The following is a 26,084-nucleotide window of genomic DNA, read 5'->3' on the forward strand; positions in this document are numbered from 1 at the left end:
AAAATAGGTGATCAGCCAAATATATGTCCTACATTCACTGAAAGTAAACAAAAGACAATAAACGAATCTTATACGCGTAAAAGTATTTCATCGTCAATCATGCTAGTAGATTATTAATAAAATTATCAAATTATCGTGTCAGATACAATATCTTTGTAATCTATAACTTTTCTTGTTTAATTAATTGAAGAATTATATTTATAGCTGTATGATTTAAAATCATTGTCTCTCACATGTCAGATATGTTTAAAAAACTGAAATTGTCATTCGATGTCATTGAACAGCTGATTACCGGTGTTGTATACAATCCAAAAATTGAATTAAATTGTCCTGAATACGCGGCATAACATTATAGTACTTGTTTTTGTAATATATTTTTAGTTGTTTTTATTCCATCAACAATTCTACTACTGTCATTAACGATATGCTTAGCAGAGGTAAATAGCATTAGAATAATGGACAAATATAAAGATTGTGCGTGTGAATTAGGTGAAAGTTGCATCGACGTAGCCCATCCAAGATATTTAAAAAAACCCATTTTATATCCTAAGGGTACAGTATGAATATAAATTATGGTAGTTTTGAATCTAACTTGCATGATGTAGAAACTATGATGTAATTTTGATAACCTATCTTGGCTTTACTAACAAAACTATACTATATTTGTAGGCAATAAAGTTGCGATTACATTAAATTATTTATGACCTTGATATCAGGTTTTTGGAGTAATAAAACATTGATAATAATATTGTTTATTTGCAGATATAGTTGTTTGCATAATAAAGTCTGATATCACTTAAGTATTTTAAATACTATCTGTATTTTATGAGAGTTTTATTACAGGTTTCCGAACAATCGGAAACATTTATTTAGATAGTATTTGTCAGAATACCCTACTCAGGTAAGATTTTGTAGTAAAATAAAGTAAATGATGTGTAAAATTATACATATTTATACTTTATATGTTACTTCTTTAGTGCATTATTATAAAACAACCAGTCTCAATATCTATGTGCCCTCTGCAAGATTTTTCATAGTGAAAATGTAATATTTATCATTATTTACATAATAGTTGTATGTCACGAACTAGTCCAAGTTCTATGATGTTACCATGGTAAACAAAACATATGTTCAATGCGGAAATGTTGGTTGCCCACATGTTATTAAATAGAGTTGGGTGGCACTGTTGTATAAAAACATGATATTATTAACCATTACACTCACATCAAATTTGAAAAAAAAGCAGTAATAATCTCGTTGGGTCTGGAAACAGACTGCCAAGATGAATGTCCACAAATTCAAAACACAAGGGCATGCACCTCTGACTTTTCTCAAATCACGTGTATCATCATGTATTCTTTGTGGATTATCTCTTGCTTTAATGGTGATGGAAAAATTGGTGAGGAATAATGAATACCCGAGAAGCTATCTCTAGGGATTTTGAGGGTATGTGAAAGCTACCAATTCACACTAGGCTAGGGTGATGGACTTAAGCATAATCCCTCTCAGTAGTAGAGGAGGCCCGGCACCAGCAGCTGTATAGAATACTGACATTATGCTTATATTATTATATCTCATTGTTAGCATGAGGTACAGAAAAGAATTTAAAAATTAGCTCCAAGTATTTCATTTAGTTCTATTCAGTATAAACTTCATTATATTATATTTGTTTAAAGGTATGAAGATCGCACTGGTGCAGATGTCAGTGGGTGCTGACAAGGCTGCCAACATATCCGAGGCAGTGAAACTGATCCATCAGGCGAAGGAACTTGGTGCACAACTTGTTGCTCTACCCGAGTGCTTCAATTCACCTTATGGCACCAGTGAGTATTATCTATTACACAAGTTTCTTGGTAACTCCTTGTGTAAACCATTTAACGCATATTGTGAACATGGCTTTGCATTGATCATGACAATTATTTATATGGATTTTAAACCAGAGGTACCCAAACTTTTTTCTCATAGAGCACTTTAAAAAAATTACTGGTTCTGGTGGACTTTTTCTTTTTTGGTTTTTGGAAGAATGTGTGTTAAACAACTACCGCCCAGCTATCGCGACGTGCGTTTGGAGAGTTATGTTGGGGTCACCGTGCCATACGACTCCTATCAATATTATCTGCCTACATTGATAGGTGAAGTCAAGCCAAGATTTTAGTACTTTACTATCAAACCAGACAAATTTTCATGGACCCCAATTACGAATTGTGGACTCCTATTTTTTTGTCACGCCAACATAGACCCACATAAAGTCTCCCGGAGATCCCTAAGGGTCCACCAGGACCACTTTACAAATTATTGTTTTAAACAATGTATGTTATGTGAATTCTGAAAAAATGCAATTCGTTTCTATGTATTATGTTGTGTGTATAAACTATGAACAATTATTTTTATTGATAAGTGTACCTATAAATATTTATACATGTTACTTGCATGTGTAAAAGTCGATGAATTGTGACTTCATTGACGTATATCTGTGTGACTTGTATCAAAAATATGTTTTAATGATATATTTCAGAATACTTCCCCCAATACGCGGAGGAGGTGCCGTCCGGCGAGACGAGTCGCGCGCTGTCCCGTGCGGCTGCGGAGGCGGGCGTGTGCGTGGTAGGAGGTTCGGTGCCAGAGCGCTGCGGCTCCAAGCTCTACAACACCTGCACCGTGTGGGACGATGCTGGGAAACTACTTGCACAGCATAGAAAGGTGGGTGGGGCTTATTGGAAATCTAGAAAGATACTTTGCTATAATACTTAGAGATCCTAGTACCAATCCACATTGGACGAATTTAAAAGTATGATAAGCCTCTTACCTTATTGTAAGGACAAACCACCGAATACAATAAATTACTAAATAGTGCATAATATTACACTGCATTTGTCAATTTGGAAACTTGTGATTTCTTACAACCTACTTACTTTTCAGATGCATCTGTTCGACATAGACATTCCAAACCAGATAACATTCAAGGAGTCAGAGGTACTGTCTGGCGGAAATCAGCTCACCACCTTCGAGTACCTCGGCATCAAGGTCGGCGTCGGCATCTGCTACGACCTCCGCTTCCCTGAGATGGCGCACATCATGGCTCAAAAAGGTAGCTCATTGATTTCTTGTTATTTGTTTTTACTGGTGGTAGGTCTCTCATATGTCCGCCTGGGTAGGTGCCACTGCAATGTCTATTTCTACTGTCAAGCAGCAGTGTTTATTCACTGTTGTGTTCCAGTTTGAAGGGCATTGTAGGCAGTGTAACTGCTGAACATAATAAGACCTAACATGTCATGTCTCAGAATGGCGAGCGCAGTTGAATACCAAACAATACTTTGTAATTCAAGGTGTTGGGTGGTCGTATCGCTTACCATCAGGCGAACGGTGAGGTCGTTTCGTCATACAAAGGGAAAAAATGTGTTTATATTGTGGAAAATCAAGTAAATCCCACACTCTTCCTTAACACCTATTCCCTTACTTTAAGGCCGGCAGGGCTTCCATGATTTATATATTTTTATTAAAATATTATTTCATCCAGGCTGTTCCCTGCTGGTATACCCAGGCGCGTTCAACATGACAACAGGCCCACGCCACTGGGAGCTACTAGCTCGTGCGCGGGCTACTGACCAGCAGCTGTGGGTAGCGCTCGTGAGCCCTGCAAGGGACCCTGAGGCAGACTACGTTGCCTGGGCACACTCTACCCTGGTCGACCCCTGGGGGCAGGTGGTGGCAAAGCTGGATGATAAGCCTGGCACGCTGGTCGCCGATATAGGTCAGACAATCGCTCTTAATTTTGATTTCTGTACTAATTACTATACATATGTTACTAAAGTCTGTGTGTTTAGATATGGCCATGGAAAACGAGGGGTTTGATCTCTGAAACTACTGGACTATGTTTTTTTTTTCAGTGTATATTTTATTCCATTTTATTGCGGAATATCTTCACCTACATAACAAAACTATAAAGTGTGTAATTTAAAAAATAATTAGACCTTGAGATCGTATCTGCGACCTCAGTTTTGACAGTTCGGTATAAGCTTCGAAGCATCTTATAGGCAAACAAAATAAAAATATTCATTTATAAATAAAAGAATTTATAACACGTCAAGAGTTAGAAAATATAATAACAATTTATAAAGTAAACTTCTGTGACCTTATCAACTATCCCCCTTATTCATAGACGTTTTTTATCTAAGGACGGAGTAAAGCTGTGGTAACAATTGAGATACAACAATATTAGCTAATCACAACGGCCCTATGTCTACGCACTGCGAAGGCTGCCATGCCGTCAGCACTGAGAAACAGACTTGTTATCACAGCTTTACTCCGACCTCAGATACAAAACGTTTATGAATAAGGGAGAATGTTATTTTTAGCTTAATTAAATTTGACAAGATTAAGTTTATTTTTAACGAGCGGCGATAGGATAGTTGGGTGTGGGACGGACTGCCGAGACCAATGTCCGCAGGTTCAAATCCCAAGGGCACACACCTATGACTTTTCTAAAAAATCATGTGTGTATTCTTTGTGAATTTATCGTTCGCTTTAACGGTGAAGGAAAACATCGTGAGGAAACCTGCACATCTGAGAAGTTCTCTGTAGGAATTTCGAAGGTGTGTGAAGTCTACCAACCCGCACTAGGCCAGCGTGGTGGACTAAGGCCTAATCCCTCTCAGTGTTAGAGGAGGCCCGTGTTTAGCAGTGGGCAAGTATATAATACAGGGCTGATATTATTATTATTATTAAGTTTATTTTGGATAAAGTCAAAATAATATTTCAATTGATGATTATTGTAGAAACATTTTGAAGTTTTAAAATTGTTCAACTACTTTTGTGTCTGTCTGTACTATGTAACATTATTTCCTTTTACAGATGTGAAAACAGTAGAGCAGGTTCGAAGCCAAATACCAATCAGGTCTCAAAGAAGAACCGATATCTACGATATCGTGAGCAAGCAATAATTCCAATGTATACATTAATTATAAGCGATATTACCATACTAATGGTGAAGTTATAAATGATCTTGATCGATTGTAGAAATGAACCAATCAGAATAGAATTTGATCGATCATCTTATGTATGCTTTATTTTGATTGTTTTTTTTTTCGATGGCTTAGTTTGTATTATTTAAGTAGCGGGACCGAGGTCTCTTGTTGGTTTCCCAGATCGGGTATAGTTAATTGAATCAAGATCGTTTATTAATTTTGACCTTAAATCGTTGTATACATCTGTCATAATTTTACAATGTTTTGTCACGTTTCTTCTCATGTTAAATGTGAATTGCTTACGGCCGTCGCATATATGGCGGTACGCAGCGAAGAGAATTTATTACTGTCAAACTACTATCAATAAATAATTATATTACAATTTATTGTTGTGTTAATGGATTTTGAATATTATTTCAATGAAGACAATGTCGATAATAGTTTGCCAGTATAAAAAAATCGGCGCTGTGCTCCACCACATATGCGCTGGACCTTAGATAAAACACTGTATTACTATCACAGTTGTATATAAGGATGGTAAGTAAATGTTTATTTTTGGAAAATGTTTTTATAATTAAAGTTTAGACTTGTTTGTGAGATGCTTGTCTATGATTGCTACGGCGTCTGTAGCGCAGCCCCAGAACAGGGTGAGGCCGCTTCCACCTGGAAATAATATTTTATTATTGTAATCACCTTATTGCTTTTTAGTAGTATATTTTTATATAATCTACTGCAGTAAATGACCAGGACCTTGGGTAATAGCGCTGAGTTTTTTTACATAGATTTTATTTGTAAAAAAATGATATAAAGGGGCAAAAAAATAACAACTCACCATGACCATAGTTGTGGACGACAAGTTTCCCACCTATATTCTCTGCCTCCAACCTTATTTCGGGTCGGCCGGGTCTCAGCCCGGCCCAGTGGCCTAGCACTTTTGCATTCTGGAACATCAGAACATCATCATTCTGTTTATCAGGTTCGAAGGACCACTTGCGAAGTATAGGCAGGGAAATAAAACTTTGCAATGTTATGGTAAAATATGTAAATAATTTCGTGTACGTTATAACTTTAAAACGAAAAAGTAAAATTGTTGTCACTAAAGTAGATTTTTCTATCTTAGAGAAACATCGCAATATATTTAATTTTTTTATTTATAGAATATAAAGTTACTCTTTTTAAGATATTGCAATCTCTGGGTTCGATTTTACAATAGGTCATCCGGTTCGAAGGACCACTAATACAGGCTAATGGATTTTTTGTTTCTCTATTATTTTTTTTTGAATATTTTGGGTTCGATACTGATCGGGAAACATTTTGTGAGTTAATTCAACCTAATTTGCACAAATTTGTATATCTTGGTGAAGGTTGAGATTCAAATAGAAAAAAAAGTGCAGTAAGTTTGTTATACGAACCCTTCCTTAGAAAAAATATCTTATGGTTTTAAATCCATTTCCCTTTTTATTCTGCACATATCTGTGACGGCAACCAATAGGAAAAAAAATATAAACCTACGCCCAAACTATGAACCATCTTCTGACATCCTTTAAGTATAAACTCAGTGTCTTTGTCGTCCACATTGATGTTGTAGTTGTGCTCCTGATGCGTTCCGCCTAATACACAGGCTTGTGCGCTGAAATAAAAAAATGCTTTAAGTTTGTTATCATACCCATGGAAGAAAAAAATACAAAGTAAAGTAAAAAGTGCTTAAACCTTTTTTTTTTAATATTTTTTTTGGAAAGACTGTGGAAGATTAGTTAAATATCTTACTTTGGAATAATGTAGTTGCCGCCGTCTTCGTCTACTATACATTCCATTATCCATGGTGCATTCATCTGCAAAGACAATTAAATGTGACCTTTATCTTCAATACCTTTTAGCGGCGTATACGTTGAGGCCATTGTAGAGGAACAAATGATTACGTTCCTCTATGGAAGGGAAAGATTTCCAGTCAGGCAGATGTTGGTTGTGACCGGCCGCGGCCCCTCCGACGGTTCCTATTCGGAGCTGGTATATATGCTGAGCATCGCGCAAATTATACTATCGTAAACCAGTTTGTCTATGGCCATCTAGCGTGATTGCTGTGCGTTAACACTGCTATAATATCAGTGCATCGATCTTCTTGTAGTTCCGGTGATGATGAGATGGCGGTGTATGCACTGATTGTACGTCTACACCTCTGTCCTTTTTACCACCAGGGGCAAAAAATAAAAGGCCACATAACTAGACATACCTTAGCCACCTGACCCCTAATCGGGTACACGCTATAATCAGGCACCAACTCCCTCGCGCCCATGCCTGTGCAGTTCACAACCACGTCGAACTGACTCAGGACTGAGTCTCGGAGTGACGTCAGTTTAGCTTGAACCATCTCCCCTTTTGCATTCTTGAACCGTTGGAATAGATAGTTCATCAGAGTAATGGGCGGGATTATCAAGGTTATTAATGTGTGTCCGTATCTGGAAATATATTTGAAGTGTAGATATAAAAACCGTTTTTCCACTTTGGAAATTCTGTACCTTCTATAAATGCCACAAGTCGTGAGAACAGATGAGATGGTGAGTACGCGTTTATGCAATTTGGACGAAAGTGGAGCCGACCAAAGGGGTCTTGTCTCTATTTGTACCTACCACATATTGATGAGACTCCTACTTGTACATGGCCTGTTTTATTTGTAACGGACTTTCATAACTTATTTGTTGTGTTTTTTTAGTATTACTTTTGAGCTACTTATTATCGTTGAGTGAATATAAATATGAAAAAATACATGGTATCTTGTATGACGCGAAGCCATAGGGGAAAAAAATAGATATAAAATAGCTACCTTTTTTACTATGATTCAACGACATTTCTAAGACATGGCCGGTAAAATTTTAATTTCATTGAATGCAACTTTTACTGTTTCTTTTTGACAGTATAATCTATATATTATAATTCTCTTTGGTATAATCATAGTTGATTGCTATCTCAACACTTAACTATTATAATATGTTTTTATTCTAAACTAACCACGCGTTTTGTTCTAATTTTGCAAGGTTTGAACATAAATACTCACACATAATCAGCAGAATACATTTGGCTCAAGTAGTGCAATTGGTTTTGGTCCATTTGTTGGAAAGCGAACACATTGTCCGCCCATTTTGGACGGCGATAGTCTTTTTTTATTCTATATAGACATTTCATAGGGACGGCGCGGACCTCGTGTCCGCCTTCTACCAATAGTTTGTACAAGAAATCGTACGTTTCTGCGCCCCATTTGCTAAAAGAACAAAATTTACCCACAATTATAATTTTATTGGAAAACGGTTAAAAAGCAAATTCCAATGCGTTATAGATGCCAGCCTCAAATTATCGGAATGAGTGATAATGAAACCTCATGCTATTGGCAGGTATAACTTGACCAAGAACTTAAAAATCTTGTAGTAAAATATGGAACTAATTTCCCATACTGACAACGTTAAGTTTAAAACGAAAAAGCATAAATGGCCTCCTCAAACAGGGTTTTTATTTTCATGATCAAGCTTTAATGCGGTTGGTGGATGCAGCCTGTTTGTTAGCCGAACGCATCTTTCGTGGAGCTGGCTAGGAACGTAACAATGTTCTTACTATATTAGCAGTGACGTGTCAAATTGTTCGTAGGTGTTGCGAGTTAAAACTAAATTACTTAGGAACAAGGACTCGCGTGTCTTCTCTAGTGTGCTGCTGGGGTATGGTCCAGCGTAACCCTATCTCTATTTAATGGTCTCGGTAGCGCAGCAAATGATCGCAGGCTCAATTTTTGCATGATAAAAATGGTTGTGCATAAAATAATGGATTAAACACTATCAAATCCTTAACAAGACTGCCACACAAGTGCTAACTGTGACAAGGCTATTTATTGTTGACTGCAATAGTTCAATACACTCTTTATCTCGATCTTCACGGTTTAGTTAAGTATAATTAATTCATGCCATACTAATTAATGTTTAATACATCCAATATCTATAATTGCCTCGTGATAGGACCTAATATAGCTAGAAAAATATATACCTTCTACAGCAAAGGGCAAAAAGCGTAATGATATGTGTATTATACATGTGTGTTATATATTTAGTAATTTCCATAACACTGTTCTACTAACGCTATGAGATTCTCAGGCGTATTTCCACACAAATATGGGTACCATAGACCCCCAGACCCATCTCCCGTGGTGTTTGGTGAGAATTCCTCTGCTATTAACACTACCTGAAATCAAAGTATACACATGGTAAACGACAGACAGACCACTTGATAAAGATTGCAGGAACACGTTGGATGCAGGCCGCTTTCGACAGATCCGTCTGGAAATCTTTGGTGGAGGCCTATGTTCAGCAGTGGACTTTATGTGGCTGAAGATGATGGTAAATTTCTACAAAGATACATATAGTACCAATGCTCATTGTTTAAGACAAATTGTATCGAATTATGTTAGAAATGAGTAGGTGGATTTTAGACCATTAAATAAATTGTCTTTTTATACGAGCGTGGCAAAGTGAATTCACTGCACCGGATGATAATTGGAGGTCGTTAATTCAAGCAATAACCAGATAAGAGTATCAATCGACTAGAGACGTGGGCCCTTGGCAAATAACACAATAGGATTTTTTACTATTTTCGATTTTAACAATTATTCTATAAATAATATCAAATATAACGAAGAAGACGCCCTTTTGTGAAGTCAGCAATAAAATGGTTTAAGAAATTGGGCAATTATTTACTTGGATTTTGATTCTAGTTTTTGTATTAAATTTCATATGACGTGATTATATAAACATAATAAAAATGTTTGTCGAATAGCCTATTATGCCGGCTTGTTTAAAACCAGAAAGTTTCTAAAAGGCGGACATAATTGTATCTCTTATTTGTTGACATTTCAAAAGACATCATATTTTCACTTTGACTAGACACTATTATAAAGCAGACCGTTTAGGGCTTAAACTTTAGCTTTAGCTTTAACTTTACGTCGCGCATAGATAAAAAAAATATGCCTAAGTTTAGTTCGCACCCGTGTGCCTCCGAAATTCCTGCGCTTGCGCCTCGGAAACTATATTTATCCGGTCCTATAGGTACACTTATTTTATATATTACAAATACTTACATGACTATCTTTATATTTTTCTTTAATTTTTAATGCACAACTGAGCCCAATGACTCCAGCACCTAACACCGCTATGCGGACCATTTTCTTACAACACTGTCTCTAGACTAGTGCAGATGTAAGAAAATATTAATAAAATTAATAATTTTCTCGACACTTTGATCATACGTTATCATTAGGTCAAAGCTTATTACAACAAAGCATACGTTCATTATTAATTTATTGTATACGTGGATATTCAATAATCTGCCTTTTATACATTCTCGTAGGGACTATCCCGAAATTATAAAGCTTTACTGTACTTTACTATAAAGGTTACGCGTGTCTGCCTACTATTTTAGAGTATATTTGGTCGAAATGGTGATTCGTGTAACATATGTACAAGGCTGATAAAATCTGATATTGCTGGATATCCGAGTTGAATAGATTACTTATTACTTTATTACTTGCAAGTTCAAAGTGGTACCCACAAGATTTGGGATACTCTAAGTAATTCTACGTTAACGTGACAAAAAATAGGGGTTTACACAATTCGTAAGTGGAGGCCCACAAAAATATTTCTGATTTGATAGTAAAGTAGATACTAACATGTTGGCTTGACTTCACTTATTAATGTAGGCTGATAATATTGATAGGGGTCGTAAGAGACACGATGGTTGTATGCACTTTCTTTGCGATACCTAAAACTTAAGGTCCACCAGAACCAGTAAAATTTTAAAAGGGGTCTATGAGTTAAAAAGTTTGGGAACCTCTGCTCTAAGTACTTGGGACATTCCGTGGATTTAAAACTAAAATATACTTATTAGGCCATTATTAAAAGGCATGTAATACGTACCTATAGGCCAATGTATGTAGATACTATTATCTTATTTAAATTTATTCACTCTGCCTGCACCATTAACACAGGCGTGACTGGTTGTGATACTAATACATAATATTTATATTTTATCATAGTATGAAAAACCAGCATCCAATGATGTTCAAATGTGACTATAATAAATAATCAAGATACTTATTTTACCCAATATTTTTAGTTTTGGGTCTGCATAATTTATTTATATTTACACACCCACCTTTTGGCACCGTAAGGATATAAGCAGTATGATCGCAATTCCTTTTAGTTACTTGTTAATAAAAATAAAATCTTATTGACTGTTGACATAACGTGGCGCTATTGCCAAACTGTACATTAGTTCAATTTTTCCGAATTATTTATGTTCATATCTCCGAATTTACAACACACATTCGGTCACGCTTTTATTCTTATGCCGTTGATGAGAAAATACAACAATTGAAGTACTAGGTAGGTATGTACGTACGATAAACGAGTCTGATGAAATGCATTCATAATACATAATGAATGCTATTATTTTTCCAAAAACGTTAGCCTTTTGTTACATTTTGCGTATTATTTCAGATGTTCCCATTGGCAACACTTAATTTTCCGGTATCCAGCTTGACAGCTTGACATTTGACAAAAAAAATAAAACAATGTTCGGTTAGCTTGTTATTTTTGCGGTAATTTAAAATATTAAGTAAAACAAAGTAATTTACGTTATCTAGGACATAATGAAGTAAGTGCCTATAAGTATAATGTTAAATACGTAAGGTAACAAACAATTTGTAAACTTCTTTTCCATTTTAGGTTGACTGTGGACGGGTTGTTAGTATATTTCCCTTACGATTACATCTACCCAGAGCAATATGCATATATGTTGGAATTAAAACGTGCTTTAGACGCTAAGGTACCTACATTACACTAATATACTATTTACATTTATATAAACAAACCTCTAATATTTTGAGGTTATATTATGTTTGAAAACATTAAATTTTAGGGTCATGGATTGTTAGAGATGCCTTCTGGTACTGGAAAAACTATTTCACTGCTCTCATTGATCGTCGCTTATATGATACAGAATCCACATCATGTAAGGTGAGTAGTTTTATTGATTATTTATTTATGTAAATTAAATAATTATAAATTAACTAATTATTGTCAAGTATACCAGATACCGAAGAGGCTTGTGTTTGGTCTTTAGAAAGATAGCCATTAATCATACTAGATGTAATCATGTGATTATAAACTAATCATTCAAAATTTCTATGACTAACTTTGTTATTGCAGTTGTCTGTAACGGGGTTGTGAATTGTATAATTTGTGATTGTTTTGTTTATGTTTTTATATAACCCACTGGCGAACCAATAAAATAATAAATTTACTTAATTTATTTATTTACTTCAGGCAACAAAGGACCCATAACAGAATTTACACCTGCAAAACTTATTTACTTATTACTTTTATACCTACAGGAATGCAAAATTATATCCTTGTATTTAATAAATTATACATACCAATAATTAAAAATAAAATGTTTCTTATAGTTGTCATGCGTGAATAAAAATAATATTTTCAGGAAACTGATTTATTGTTCCCGTACTGTGCCAGAAATCGAAAAAGTATTGGAAGAGTTAAAGAATCTGATAAAGTACTATGAGAAGTCACAAGGAGAGAGACCCAGTCTCACAGGAGTCGTTCTAAGCTCTCGGAAAAACCTCTGCATCCATCCTGATGTAAGTGACATTCTACTAAACATTTCCATGCAATGAGGTTGGTTTATAATGTAAATTAGACATATAGAGCAACATATTTGTTAGGTAATGTAGCTTCTTAAATATATATATTAGAAAAGTTAAAGAATGTTCCCCCTCTATTTCGTTTATTCTTTTTTGCCTCGTCTACAATATTTTTTAAATTAACAGAGCAAACCCATTTATCAAGAAAAGGTAAATGACTGAAACAATGCATGTATTGTTTGAAAATAAATGTTTCTATAATGACTAACCTATTTCCATATAACATAAACTTGACAGATGGCAAGTCTCATTTTTATATATTTTTAGGTATTAAAATTAAACTATTTTTCGGATTTTATCATGGTTTTAATATTTTTAGGTATCGCGGGAGAGAGAAGGTAAGCTGGTTGATGGTAAATGTCATGCGCTGACCGCCAGCTACATAAGGGAGAGGCATGAGAGAGACAGCTCAATACCTATATGTGAGTTATAATTAGTATATTTTGCAATACTTATAACTATGTCTGCTAGTAAGAAAAATAAATAATAATTGTTAATTGTTATATTAGTTATATTGCTTGCTGGTCATGAGGCAAACCATGGAGGCTGCAAAGCAGAGGCGGCTCGTGAAATTTTTTGATGGGGATTCACAAAAAAATTATTGAAAAACTAGAGCTTACTATTTCTTTTCACACTGTTTAATAAAAGATATACTGTATTGTTCCATTTTAGCACAAAATATCGCGCACAAACTATTTTTTAATACTTATTTTAAAAAAAAAACTGCGAAAACTGACGAAGTCGACGAGCTTGCTTGAAGTTGTTTGTATACATAAGAACAACAACTGCGCATAAGTAGGATATCCCCTCGGCGCGCGCACGGCTGGGTGAACGACAACCGAGTGACGCGTGAGCGGCGCTCCAGATTACGCTAATTTCTCATAAGATATCTTTTGTTTCACGCGTCAGCCCGAGTCGATCTCTCTCTTTCGCACTCATTGAATACAGTACTAAGAGTCGTACTAAACTTCGTTTCATAGGAGCACAATCGCTGGCTCTCCACTAGTTACAAATTGACGCTACATGTACCTATATAGGTAATATAATATACTTTTTATAGGCATAGTAAAATATAAAGAATGTAATGCAAGTATCTTATGTATTATAAATATATATAAATTATTAAATTAGCTAAGTATTTAATTTTCGTGGGAGTGCACTGCACCAGCGCTCTTTCGGATGAGCCGCCACTGCTGCAAAGTATTGGAAACATTGTGTAAAAATAAATCATACAATAAAATACGATGTTATGGTTACTGGAAAGTGAATCAAGGATATCAAATTTGATTTTTATATTATTTGTTTACAGATAAGTAAATTTGTAAATAACATAAATATTTAAAAGGAATTATGAACAGTCTATCCAGCAGTCATAGTTTTAGAAATAAATTCTCACATCTGTTATTTGATAGAAATTTGTATTCTTGCAGTCATTCAATCCATAAATGTTGAAGAAACCATTTGCTAATATATATTAATTATATATACATATATAACACATGAACAAAGTGTTACTTTAAACATTATTCTTAGTTGTCCTAAACTTAAAACCTAGAAAATTAAGTTAGAATAATATTGCTCATTAGTCTTATAGACTAGATTGTAATTCATTGCTAAGAATCTAGTACTTACAACTAAGGAAAAAAAAAACATTAATTCTTGTAGGTCCATTCTATGAAGGCTTCAATCGCGAAGGCAAAGAGTCTATGCTGCCCTATGGAGTGTACACCATGGATGACCTCAAACAGTATGGAGCCGACAGGAACTGGTGTCCATACTTTCTGGCTAGATTCGCTGTAAGTATAAAAAAAAAAAAACCATTTGCAATAATATAGTTCTAATCAATTACAGCTATGTTGATGCGTCAATTATCGCCTTTTTCAAGTAATAGAAAAATAAAACATTCATTTTGAATATGATAAATCTGGTTTCATATTGTATTATGGTGTAATATTAATTTAGTATATTTACTGTCTAATTACCGCATGCTATTAATCAGTGAGCACAATTTTAATTCAAATATTATTATTTTTACTGAGATAATAAGACTAATTCTCGGCCAATTCTAGAAGCTATATAAAATATCCACAGATAGTCCACGCAGAAATAGTAGTTTATTCCTACCACTACCTCCTGGACCCGAAGATAGCGGAAGTGGTGTCGAAGGAGCTAAACAAGGAGGCGGTAGTGGTGTTCGACGAGGCGCACAACATCGACAACGTGTGCATCGACTCGCTCAGCGTCAAGATCACGCGCCGGACCATAGACAAGAGCACCGCCGCGTTACAGCAGCTCGAGAACACTGTCGCGCAGTTAGTAAACGTTTAGTATAGTTCTCACTTAACTTATGATAGGTGACGTCAATTTTTAACACATTTATCAAAAATGTATTTCATCTAAAATTTATCGGAAAAAGAATTTTCAAAACCCACGCAATAAAAAATAAGTTATAAAGCTTTGAAATTTGGTGGAAAGGGAAGCTGGCAAATTACAGTAATATTAAAATGTGACGTGACCCAGTGCCACCGGCTATAACACTGCGTGAGTGAGAAAAGGACCAAGTGATGACCCCCAACGCTTCCACTCTTGCTCACAACAATATTTCAAATACGAATAACTGCTTTATTTTTCAACCATATTTGATGCTAATCTCACGGAAGAATTTCTTTTTCATATTATTTTCTGTTACATATAAAATAATAAACTAAATCAATTATAGAAAACTACCCAATTTTGTAGTTTTCGTTCGATGAAACCACATAATCGTAAACGGTCGTTGTTTCTACACCATACAGGCGAGAGGGCTATGCTACTTCAGAGCGAAGTAGGCGATTGGTACTTATCTATCTAAATGCTGTAACATTTGGCATGCAAGCTACAACAAGAAGCTACAATAAGTTTCCCAATTATTGCTTGCCTAAATAAACACTATAACTGCTCAAACACATCACTCGAAACTTTGAATAACAAACTTCTGTATGGCATAACGTATAAACATGGATATAATATTTAGTAATTACTGACTGTAATTATAACGTATTTTACAATGGAACAAAAGTAATTTACATATAAGCTAACAGCAGAAATACACTTGTGGTGATATTTCCTGGTCCAGACATACAAGAAATCGATTACTTAGATAACATCATCTAGATTCAATAATAACAAGTACACTTTCTCTTGCTTAGGATTCGTGACGAAGACTCCGCTCGTCTCACAGCAGAATATGAGCAGCTGGTGGAAGGGTTGAGAGAAGCAGCCATGGCGAGGGACACTGACATGGTCCTCGGGAACCCGATCCTGCCTGATGAAGTGCTCAATGGTATAGTACATAGTGTCAAATTATTATATTGTAATTGTTAACAGGCTTTTCCTATGTGAAGTGAAACATTTTGTTCCTGTTATTCGAACAACATTGCCTCCTTAATTATGAAAAAACTCTACCTTTATAGTAAAAAAAAATAACAATAAAAATTGTCCCCTTTTACTTTCTCAACCAAAATAGGCCTTGCCCTAGTAACCGAAAATTGCCCTCACCTAAGCAACCCAAAATTGCTTTCGCCTAAGCAACCAAAAATTGCTCTCACCTAAGCAACCAAAAATTTTCTCGCCTAAGCAACCAAAAATTTCCCTCGCCTAAACAACCAAAAATTGTCTTCGCCTCAGCACCCAGACTTATCCTGTAGTCAAGTATTACTTATGAGCAATGACAGAGTTTGTTCGTTGCAGAGGTGGTCCCCGGCAACATTAGGAACGCGGAGCACTTCCTGAGCTTCCTGCGGCGGTTCATAGAGTACATCAAGACCAGGCTCAGGATACAGCACGTGGTGCAGGAGTCGCCCGCTGGTATGTTTGCTATTATTAAATAATTGAGGTGATGAAGGAGTTAAATTGACCAACCAGCGAGGTCCTGGAACGGATTCCAGGTTGAAGTAATAAAATATGTTTTAGTACTTGTGTGATTTGAGTTGCTAATGTTGGTATTTGTTCTCAGTATAGCGATAGACTGGATATTTGTCGCATATGAACGTATCTTTCGATATGTTTAATTGCCTAATTTGTAAAAAGAGAATTTCCGACAGTGGATTACGTTTTTAGCGGTGTATAGTTTGACGCCGCTGTAGAGGAACAGATGGGTGCGTTCCTCTATGGAAGGGAAAGATTTCCAGTCAGGCAGATGTCGCTTGTGACCGGCCACGGTTCCTATTCGGAGGTGGTATATATGAAACTCGTCGCTCAAATTGTGCAAGCGTAATCCAGGATCGTCTGTCACCATCTTGCGGGATTGCTATGCGATAAATCACTATAGTTGTGTCAATACCACATAGGTTTTCTCGAAGTTCCGCTGATGTTGACGAGATGGCGGTATGTATACTAATTTTACCGGCACGCGTTTAAAAAAAAGGAAATGTATATAATTTTACGCCAGCCTAAAATTTCATATTCGGTACAATGTATATCAATGGTGAAAGATTCATATAACATGATTCCTGCCGGATTCCCTTTAGGTAGAATCTAATTATCAGAACGATTTGCAGACCGCATTTATGCATTTAGTACCTGGGCCCTTATTCTGTATGAAAGTGTAGACGCGTAACGCGGCCGTGTCATGTTATCTTCGAGAAATGTGCGTGGAATGGTATTCTGTAAGCCAAATTTCTATAGTCCTAAACATGATGCGTTGTGTTACGCGCTTGTAACGCACTGTTAAAATAACGTGCGGGATAGAGAATAAGGCCCCTGCATGGGTTGGGTTACCTTTCGGAAAATTTCACCTTTCGCCAGATCTATATCATCGACTGCCCCGGTGGCGTAGTTGTAATTGTTCACGATACAAGCACGACTACCGCGGTGAGGTCCTGGGTTCGAATCCCGGGTCGGGCCAAAATAATTGTGACTGGGTTTTTCCATCTAAAAAAAATCTCAGTCGCAGCTCGGAGTCGGGAAGTTGGCGGTGTGATACCCCAGTGCATCGGAAAGCACGTAAAGCCGTTGGTCCTGCGCCTGATCTCTCTTCGGTCATGTCGGATTGCCGTCTCATAGAACTATGAGAGTGAAGGAACAGAGAGTGCACCTGTGTATTGCGCCCATACTTATGCACTATAATATCTCCTGCGTACTTGGTAGATTTCCGTTGAAATTGGCCGCCGGAAATTCGGCTAGGAGGGATTCAATCATATCAAGTTGATGTCTTCCAACAGGTTTCCTCAAAGACGTGTCATCTCGCGTGTGCATTGAACGCAAGCCGCTACGTTTCTGCGCGTCGCGGCTTGCCTCCCTGATGAAGACCCTGGAGATCCCGGACCCGTCGCACTTCTCCTCGCTGACGCTCATCACACACCTGGCCACCCTGGTCTCCACATACACCAAGGGCTTCACGATCATTATAGAGCCGTTTGATGATAAGACGCCCACGGTTTCAAACCCCATTTTACATTTCTCGTGAGTATAAATATATTTTTAAAAAGCACGGATCGTTATTCCACTGCTGCACCTGACGTTGACTATAGAAGCGTCTAAGTAGAGCATCGATTGAAAAGCGCTAATAACCCCTCGGCAGTTGACATAATTATGCCGGCCTGTTGAAACCGGATATGCAAAGCCTGATCCTGGACCGACGCAAACTTATGTGGGATATTATGTCGGGTTTTAAAACCTTGTGTACGCTGGTCGCTATCGGGACGAATACAAAAACAATTTCTATAACTCAACATTATAATTCTTATTTGTTACATTTTAATTATAGTCTTATGTAAAAAAAAAACACACGATTAGAGAACCTCCTGCTTTTGAAAGTGGATTAAACTAGCTAATGTTATACCTCATATGTTTTTTTTACGATTTAATATTGCAACTTATCATTTCCAGTTGCATGGACTCTTCAATAGCAATGCGGCCGGTGTTCTCGAGATTCCAAACCGTCATCATTACTTCAGGTTAATTATCAATATTTTTTATTAAACAAATTTTACTATATACAACAGCAAGCGAGGAATAAACAAACAGTGTTTGTCCTTATTCAACATGTGAATATGTCTTTATAACAAATCCAATAGAGTCTAGTTATAACGCCGACCAATTGGAGGTTATTCCAGATATTCCACGTTTTACAGGAACCCTGTCTCCCCTGGACATGTATCCGAAGATCTTGGACTTCAACCCGGTGATCATGAGTTCGTTCACAATGACTCTCGCCAGACCTTGCATATTGCCAATGGTGAGTAAACATAGCAGACCCATCTTCATTTCAAAGTTTAATTAGGAAAAGGTAACTCATGTAACAGTAGCAGGTTGAAATCTCAAGGGCACACACCTCTGACTTTTCTAAAAATTTATGTGTATTCTTTGTGAATTATCACTTGCTTTAACGGTGAAGGAAAACATCGTGAGGAAACCAGCATATCTGAAAAGTGTCTATAGGAATTTTCGAGGGTGTGTGAAGTCTACCAACCCGCATTAGGCCAGCGTGGCAGACTAAGGCCTAATCCCTCTCAGTAGTAGAGGAGGCCCGTGCTCAACAATGGGACAGTGTATAATACAGGACTGATATTATTATATTCATATATATATAATTCTTGTTAAACAAGTATTTATGTAATACAAAGAGGCCGGCATAATAATGTTGACTGGCGAGGGGTAATAATCTCTCGTCACTCGAGACCTGGACCTCACTCCATTTATCATCAGATGCGGTGGGGTAATTTTGCAGTGCCCCTATACAGAATGAGTAACCTCTCGCTATCTCCCTCGCACACACATACCTTAATGGCGATGACGTTTTAGTTTAAGTCGTGCATCTTCCCTATTTTATTAAACATCTTTACGTCTTCAATTAATTTTGAAAACTGTGATCAATTTGACAGATATTTTTATTGTTTTTTTTTTTATAATATATCATCGTATATTTTTTTCCAGATAGTATCAAAAGGCAGTGATCAAGTGGCGATATCGTCAAAATACGAAACGCGAGAGGACGTGGCGGTCATACGGAATTACGGCCAGTTGTTGGTAGAGGTGAGTTCGATTTTGCTGTTTTTTTTTTTGTATTTCATACGCGTAGTAGGGTTACCACATTATATCTTCAATTCTGATGTGACCACAGCACAAAATGCATGTCTTTTTTCAATTTTTAATACAATAAGCACCAAATTTCTAAGATTTTTTAACTCGTAGATTTTTGTCACATTTTAAAAAAAAAATTAAGTATAAGAAATAATATCATAATTTTTTTCTCATAAAAAGAAGTTATCAAAATCCATCAAAAATAAAAAAAAATTATATAAGAAAATACCGAGTCAAAATACTAATATAATTTATTAAATACCGCATTTAGTATTGATTATATTCGAATGTCTCTCCCGATGGTTTCCCATGACGACACGTGTGTATTCCCACTGGGTGGTGTCATGTAGTGCGTGATGTTGTCAGATCGCGGCGTGTGTGCCGGACGGCGTGGTGTGCTTCTTCACGTCGTATCTGTACCTCGAGAGTGTTGTGGGAGCCTGGTATGATCAAGGTAAGCTTACATACATACATACATAGTGTCATATGTTCCTTTTTCAGGAGTTGGTAGACATAAGATCACATTATATCCTACTTTTTTAAATATTTAATACTTATATATTGATTATGTCTTAATAATAAATCATATTCTCTTCTTCGATCGAGCACAACATTATAAATATTCAATGAGTATATTTTATTCTGTTTTGTCATTTTTTATTTATACAAGAGTCTTAAGAAGGTCGGATACAGCATGAGGTAAAGCAAAAGTATTTTTTTTCTAGGTGTAGTAGCAAACTTGCAAAGGCACAAGTTACTATTTATCGAAACGCAAGACTCAGCAGAAACCAGCTTCGCGCTCATCAACTATATCAAGGTTAGTTTCCGATTATTTTTTATTTAATTAGTGTGTTTATAATGATTACAAGTACGTTAATATTTGAATATAAACTTTCTTCAAAGATTATCTTGAAAAGCGACTTGCGCCCACCGCCTTTCTACGACTTTATGGTGTCTGTCGATTTTGGTAATTTTTTGTGGGGAACTAGGCAATGGGAGAATTAATGATACCAGTAAAAATGAGATTTTGATAGCTTATTGACATGAATGATAGGAATCATGATTACATATCAATGAAGTAGATTATACACGGTGACTTTATAGTCGTTTTGGAACCGAAGCGTAGTTACTTAGAACAGTTTGTAGGACGAAGAAAAAATAGTGAATAAATTCTACTGTCGATAATAAAAAAATAATCCAAATAATATTTTTCACTCGTTCGATTTTGATAATGATTTTATAGTAACGCCGCGCCGGAACAATTCTCACAAACGACGCACACTACCAACGCGTGTCAGCTGATACCTACCAAGAGCGGAAAGACGCGCTCGCGGTCCCAGAGTCCCTTAATTTAAAAACTGGTACACTACCACCTTTAAATTAAATGCTTTATGATGGTGATGGTATTGGTTGTATTTGGGATAATATCAGATCACAACTTACGTTATGTAACATACTTCACATCGTGAATCAGCTGATACGAGGCACGAACGCAACTGTTTATTTTTTTTTTTTCATTTTCACTTTGGAAGAACAAGCATTATTAAATTTATTAAAAATCACAAATAAATAAGTAGATGGATACTCCAATTTCTCCTTCATACTTTACACGGGCTTAGGACCGTCGGAAATACCTACTTTATTTAAGCATTACGTTCCGATAAAATACCTACTTCATTTATTGACATAGTAATAAAAATAAACAGCGCGAACGAACTATAAGTATTTCTGGCGTATTTAAAAAATTAGAGCTATTTACAAAATAATCAACTTACATACCTAAAGAGTTTATTTACAAATTACCTATTTACACTTCCCGGTAACGAAGCAACTGCTCGAAATGGAGTCCGTCGCGTTCGATACACAAATGTGCACGTTTTAAGTTATTGTATTTAAGCTCGCAATGTGTCTCCCTCACTTATCACTCGGTTAAAGGCGTCCACTATCGCACTGTGTAACTCGTCCGGTGTTTCGTGTTCCCGAAAATACACGACCGAGTCTTTTTATTTCCGACCACAAGAAAATATCAAGGGGTGTTAAGTCCGGGCTTCTCGCCGGCCAAGTCACGGGGCCACCGCGGCCAATCCCATAGTCCAGTAATTTTCATTACCAGTGCATCGTTGTCGTGAATTGCGTGCGCCCGACGGAAATGATACGGGTGTAATCCGTAGGTATTTAATGTTTTCCACACAAATACTAACATTAAATTCCCGTGCCGCCATTCTAGTGCTTCGCCGAGGATCCCGCTCAAAGTACTCTAAAATCTCCACTTCGTTATCCGGCGAGTCATTCACCCGTCCTCGGCCTTGCACATGAGCCGGCGCGTGGAATTATCCGTGGTCGAGAAGGAGCTGGGTTGCAGCCAAGGTAGTGGGAGTAGATGGAACTTGAGGAGTTTCGATCCCGTGAAGTCGCAGTGGATTCAAACGATCCGGCTAGGAGTACAACCGCCTAGCCTCTTCCAAATTGTACTTACTTAGCTATAGCGTATAGCTGAACCTTTGACAAATACTCCGCGTTTGAATATTAGTACCTGACGACTCATTTGTAATTAAAACAGCCTAATCGCGCGCGTGTTGTCGCATTACCAGTGTTTCCAGGGCCCTTGAGTCGTAAGTTACGTTTCGTTTCCTGAAAAGTTACATTTTTGCTGCAAAAGTTACATTATTGTTTTTTTTTAATTTACGCGTTTTTGAGCAAGCATTTTTGTAGCTGCGAAACCGCGGGGACTCGCGAAGTAGGAAATGTGCGCGCGCACACTCAAGCAAAATCAAGTTTTAATATATGCAAGATACGTTTCATATTGTCATGGCGAGCCATCTCTGAGTGTGATATGGGGTGAAATACTTTTTAGACCCGCCAGTTTTAGGCGTGTTCAATTTGGATGCGTTGAATAGAAATGCGTTCATAAACTGTTTACAATAAAAATGTTGTATTACAAATCTCGTTGTTCTCAAAAGTTACGAAAATTGCCTAAATATAAAAATTACTTACATGTTACGCGAGGGGGTCAAAAGTAACGAAAAATGTAAGAAATGTAACCTTCTGGCAATACTGCGCATTACTGACTGAAGGACGGCGCAGCGGGCGGGGGAGCGCGGGAGTGTATGCGCTCGCCGTGCTGAGGTATAGGTACATCCGAGGGGTGCGCGTGATTGGCTACGACGCGACGCGACGCGGCGGTCTCTTTGTACCTATTATTTTGGAGAATATTTTGCCGCTTAGTTATGAATGGCACCGATCGTAGTGTTTGTAGTGGCGTTACCACGAGTTCTCATTTATTATTCGGAAACGAGTATTCATTTTAATGATAAAAAAAATGTTTTAATTTTATTAAAATGAAATTTTTTTTCACTTCTGTTATTGATATACAATTCAAAATTTTCGGTTCCAAAACGACTATAAAGTCACGGTGTATACACACTTGTGCATTATAGTCTTTCCTGCGTATTTGGTTGATCTTCGTTGAGATTGGTCGCCGTGGTCGAAATTCGGCTAGTGAGCAACCAAGTGGATGGTGTCAAAAAACTTGACAGATCGCTTTTAGGTGTCCGCGGGGCTGCGGCGCGACGTATCAACCGAACGATTGATAGATCAGGCAACTTCCGCCCCTACATTCGCTTGAGGCCCCGCCTACTATGTGTGTGTGTGTGTGTGTAGGCGTGCGAGGGCGGGCGCGGCGCGGTGCTGCTGTCGGTGGCGCGCGGCAAGGTGTCGGAGGGCGTGGACTTCGAGCACCACCTCGGCCGCGCCGTGCTCATGTTCGGCATCCCCTACGTCTTCACGCAGTCGCGCATACTCAAGGCGCGGCTCGACTACCTGCGGGATCAGTTCCAGGTAACATATACAACTTCAACGACTTTAAATATTGTTTTCTAACACTACCAGAGCGTAAAGGGTTTATAGATGATTCCAGCATTTATCTTAAAAGTATATTTTTTTCAAATGAATAGTTACAAAAGATATAGGTTGAATGAGGTTACTTTGTTAGAAAAAAATTGGATAATAATTATATCCGCATTTCAGATCCGTGAAAATGATTTCCTAACGTTCGACGCGATGCGTCACGCCGCGCAGTGCGTCGGCAGAGCTCTACGGTAATTACTCGTTACAACTTAAATAGTGTTCATAGTGATTAGAATTACGGCTGGTGACTTTCATAATAACTATATTAACTAAATACGACAAATTAATTAAATACACATGCTTATATTTACACCATTTTATTAACAAAATTAATTTTCTAAGACACAATGTAAAATCAAGTTATACGGCTTTGGATTATTTTTGTTATTATTACTTCATGTTGAATGTTGAATGATTGTTGAACATTTTTGATAAAAGCGTGATTATATTTTGATAAACACATTAAAAATACAGAATAACAACAAAACCTCAATAAATTGTACAATATGTCGGAGACACAGAGACAAAAATGTTCCCCATAAACTAATTGTGGAATAAAAAACAGTTACTAACCGTAAAAGTTTATAAAATATATTCAAATATTATTCATTTATTCATTCAAGACTTTAAATTTAAACTTATAGTATTTTACACATATTTTACTCAATTTAATAAATACTGTTGAAAAATGTATTAACATGAAATACAATTACAATAAAAGTAAACTTTTGATTCCAGTGGCAAGACTGACTACGGTATAATGATATTCGCGGACAAGCGGTTCAGCCGCGCCGACAAGCGCAGCAAGCTGCCGCGCTGGATCCAGGAACACCTCAAGGACTCCTTCTGCAACCTCAGCACAGAGGAGGCCGTGCAGGTCAGCGCATATACTACTGCCTATAGCCTTCAGACTTCAGGAAGTCGTTCTAGATATATTCAAAAGATATTCAGTAAATAGGTTCATCATCATCATCATCCTATATCTGTCTCTACTGCTGGACATAGGCCTCCTCTAATATGCGCCATTTTACCCTATCTTCAGCCTGTCGCATCTAGTTCTAACGAGCAACCTTTCTCAGATCGTCACTGCACCCAGCTGGTAGGCGTCCTACACTACGTTCGCAGTAAATAGGTTAATTATATGAGTAAAATATATGGGTGATGTGAATTCTGTCAGGGCTAAATTACGAAAACAGGTTGGCGCTATCCGTATTGCTCTGTCAGTCATCCTTTTTATTGTCTGTATATCTGTCTCCCTCACTCGATGCTGCTGACACAATACCGCTCGCGGTGTCGTTCCAGTAATGATTTCATAGCCGGAAATCATAGGTGGAAATTCGTTCACATAAATAACCATATTATAACCTTAGAGTTAAACAGATTTCATCGAAATCGACAAGAAGAAATTTATTCGCGCAATATACTAGGACGCACACAAACATTTATAACAAGATGAAAAAAAGCAAAAATACATAGAGGGTTCGGGTAACGTGCATACCATGATACTGCTGAAAATCTGTTAAACAATTTATAATTGTATTTCTATTAAAGTTGTAATTTTTTCCGAAAAAAAATTCCCCATAATCGTCAAACTTTACAATATGTTTTTGTCAGATCTGCAAGCGCTGGCTGCGTCAGATGGCGCAGCCCTTCACCCGCGAGGACCAGCTCGGCGTGTCGCTCCTCACGCTGCAGCAGCTGCAGTCGCAGGAGCAGCAGGACAAGATCGAGAAACAGGTCATACAGAAGTGATACAAACAATTATACTGTGTAAATAATATATTCAGTTTTATAGTGACCTGTGTTTTATTTCTGATGTCTAACATTTTTCTGAGAATAAAGTGATATTAAAAATGAAGGTCTAATACCTGCAAAAAATGTTCACAATGAGTATTCCCATTTAATTCCCATCATGCTAATGTTATCTATTTCAATATTTCTTTGCAATGTAAGTCAGAGTTGCAATTTCAGAAGGTAGACATAACTCTATACATTGTAAGCTATATTCCGTTCAGAATGTTAAGCTAATGGTAGGATATATTTTATATCCGGCCAGATAGCGACCACCATACACAAGGTGTTAAAACTCGTCATAGTTGCCTACGTGTGTTGCGTTCCGGGATCAGCCTATGTATATGCGGTTCCAACAGGCCAGCATAATTATGCCGACTACCGAGGGGTAATCATCTCTCGTCAGTCGCCATTCTATTGGACCCTTCTCCACTTACCATCAGGTGTAGTGGGATCATTTTACCGTGCAAAACAAAGTAAAATAACAAAACGGAAAATAGATGTTATGTCAGCTTAGTACACTTTCTTCAAGACAGATTCACGAAATCGAATCAGTGTGTCATTGTTCTTGTCACTTGTATCTTGACATCATAACGTGAACATCAGCATTT

The 26,084-nt window shown here is 37.0% G+C and overlaps 3 protein-coding genes across 6 annotated transcripts; 2 read left to right on the forward strand and 1 right to left on the reverse strand.

Moving 5' to 3' along the window:
- Positions 1 to 243: 243 nt before the first annotated feature.
- On the forward strand, positions 244 to 5,561 carry LOC115447867 (omega-amidase NIT2). Of its 3 annotated transcripts, none has more exons than XM_030175118.2 (6): positions 244 to 437; positions 1,677 to 1,823; positions 2,516 to 2,700; positions 2,920 to 3,088; positions 3,518 to 3,751; positions 4,852 to 5,561. In XM_030175118.2, exons 1-6 carry the CDS (start codon positions 425 to 427, stop codon positions 4,938 to 4,940), a joined length of 837 nt encoding a protein of 278 aa, XP_030030978.2. In that variant the 5' UTR covers positions 244 to 424; the 3' UTR covers positions 4,941 to 5,561. The 3 variants fall into 3 exon arrangements, with proteins under 3 accessions (XP_030030978.2, XP_030030977.2, XP_030030979.2); XM_030175117.2 differs by having other exon boundaries at positions 249 to 552; XM_030175119.2 differs by lacking the exon at positions 244 to 437 and adding an exon at positions 786 to 901.
- Positions 5,178 to 10,253, reverse strand: LOC115447866 (D-amino-acid oxidase). Its single transcript, XM_030175116.2, has 8 exons — positions 10,078 to 10,253; positions 9,082 to 9,185; positions 8,017 to 8,220; positions 7,195 to 7,420; positions 6,732 to 6,796; positions 6,477 to 6,594; positions 5,797 to 5,905; positions 5,178 to 5,627 (listed from the first exon to the last, which is right to left on the reverse strand). The coding sequence occupies exons 1-8, from the start codon at positions 10,159 to 10,161 to the stop codon at positions 5,539 to 5,541; spliced, it is 999 nt and encodes a 332-aa protein (XP_030030976.2). The 5' UTR covers positions 10,162 to 10,253; the 3' UTR covers positions 5,178 to 5,538.
- Positions 10,254 to 11,502: 1,249 nt separating this feature from the next.
- LOC115447865 (general transcription and DNA repair factor IIH helicase subunit XPD) lies at positions 11,503 to 25,480 on the forward strand. Of its 2 annotated transcripts, none has more exons than XM_037436410.1 (19): positions 11,503 to 11,651; positions 11,723 to 11,822; positions 11,916 to 12,013; positions 12,495 to 12,651; positions 13,034 to 13,136; positions 14,380 to 14,510; positions 14,806 to 15,026; positions 15,903 to 16,036; positions 16,444 to 16,560; positions 17,916 to 18,156; positions 18,583 to 18,650; positions 18,828 to 18,931; positions 19,630 to 19,728; positions 20,143 to 20,230; positions 20,502 to 20,593; positions 23,437 to 23,613; positions 23,803 to 23,873; positions 24,421 to 24,559; positions 25,297 to 25,480. In XM_037436410.1, exons 1-19 carry the CDS (start codon positions 11,647 to 11,649, stop codon positions 25,432 to 25,434), a joined length of 2,283 nt encoding a protein of 760 aa, XP_037292307.1. In that variant the 5' UTR covers positions 11,503 to 11,646; the 3' UTR covers positions 25,435 to 25,480. The 2 variants fall into 2 exon arrangements, with proteins under 2 accessions (XP_037292307.1, XP_037292308.1); XM_037436411.1 differs by having other exon boundaries at positions 11,519 to 11,575.
- The last annotated feature ends 604 nt before the right edge of the window (positions 25,481 to 26,084 follow it).

The sequence above is a fragment of the Manduca sexta genome, chromosome 8 (genome assembly GCF_014839805.1).
Source record: "Manduca sexta isolate Smith_Timp_Sample1 chromosome 8, JHU_Msex_v1.0, whole genome shotgun sequence".
Taxonomy (NCBI): domain Eukaryota; kingdom Metazoa; phylum Arthropoda; class Insecta; order Lepidoptera; family Sphingidae; genus Manduca; species Manduca sexta.

Excerpts from the sequence above, each read along its gene's own strand:
- LOC115447867 (XM_030175117.2), top strand. The coding sequence starts at position 456 with ATGGACAAATATAAAGATTGTGCGTGTGAATTAGGTGAAAGTTGCATC. Across the intron at positions 1,824-2,515 it reads CAATTCACCTTATGGCACCA|AATACTTCCCCCAATACGCG; the intron begins GTGAGTATTATC and ends GATATATTTCAG. Across the intron at positions 2,701-2,919 it reads TACTTGCACAGCATAGAAAG|ATGCATCTGTTCGACATAGA; the intron begins GTGGGTGGGGCT and ends CTTACTTTTCAG.
- LOC115447866 (XM_030175116.2), bottom strand. The coding sequence starts at position 10,161 with ATGGTCCGCATAGCGGTGTTAGGTGCTGGAGTCATTGGGCTCAGTTGT. Across the intron at positions 9,186-10,077 it reads AAAAATATAAAGATAGTCAT|GTAGTGTTAATAGCAGAGGA; the intron begins GTAAGTATTTGT and ends CTTTGATTTCAG. Across the intron at positions 6,797-7,194 it reads TTAGGGGTCAGGTGGCTAAG|ATGAATGCACCATGGATAAT; the intron begins GTATGTCTAGTT and ends TTGTCTTTGCAG.
- LOC115447865 (XM_037436410.1), top strand. Across the intron at positions 18,932-19,629 it reads GACCTTGCATATTGCCAATG|ATAGTATCAAAAGGCAGTGA; the intron begins GTGAGTAAACAT and ends ATTTTTTTCCAG. Across the intron at positions 23,614-23,802 it reads ACCTGCGGGATCAGTTCCAG|ATCCGTGAAAATGATTTCCT; the intron begins GTAACATATACA and ends TCCGCATTTCAG.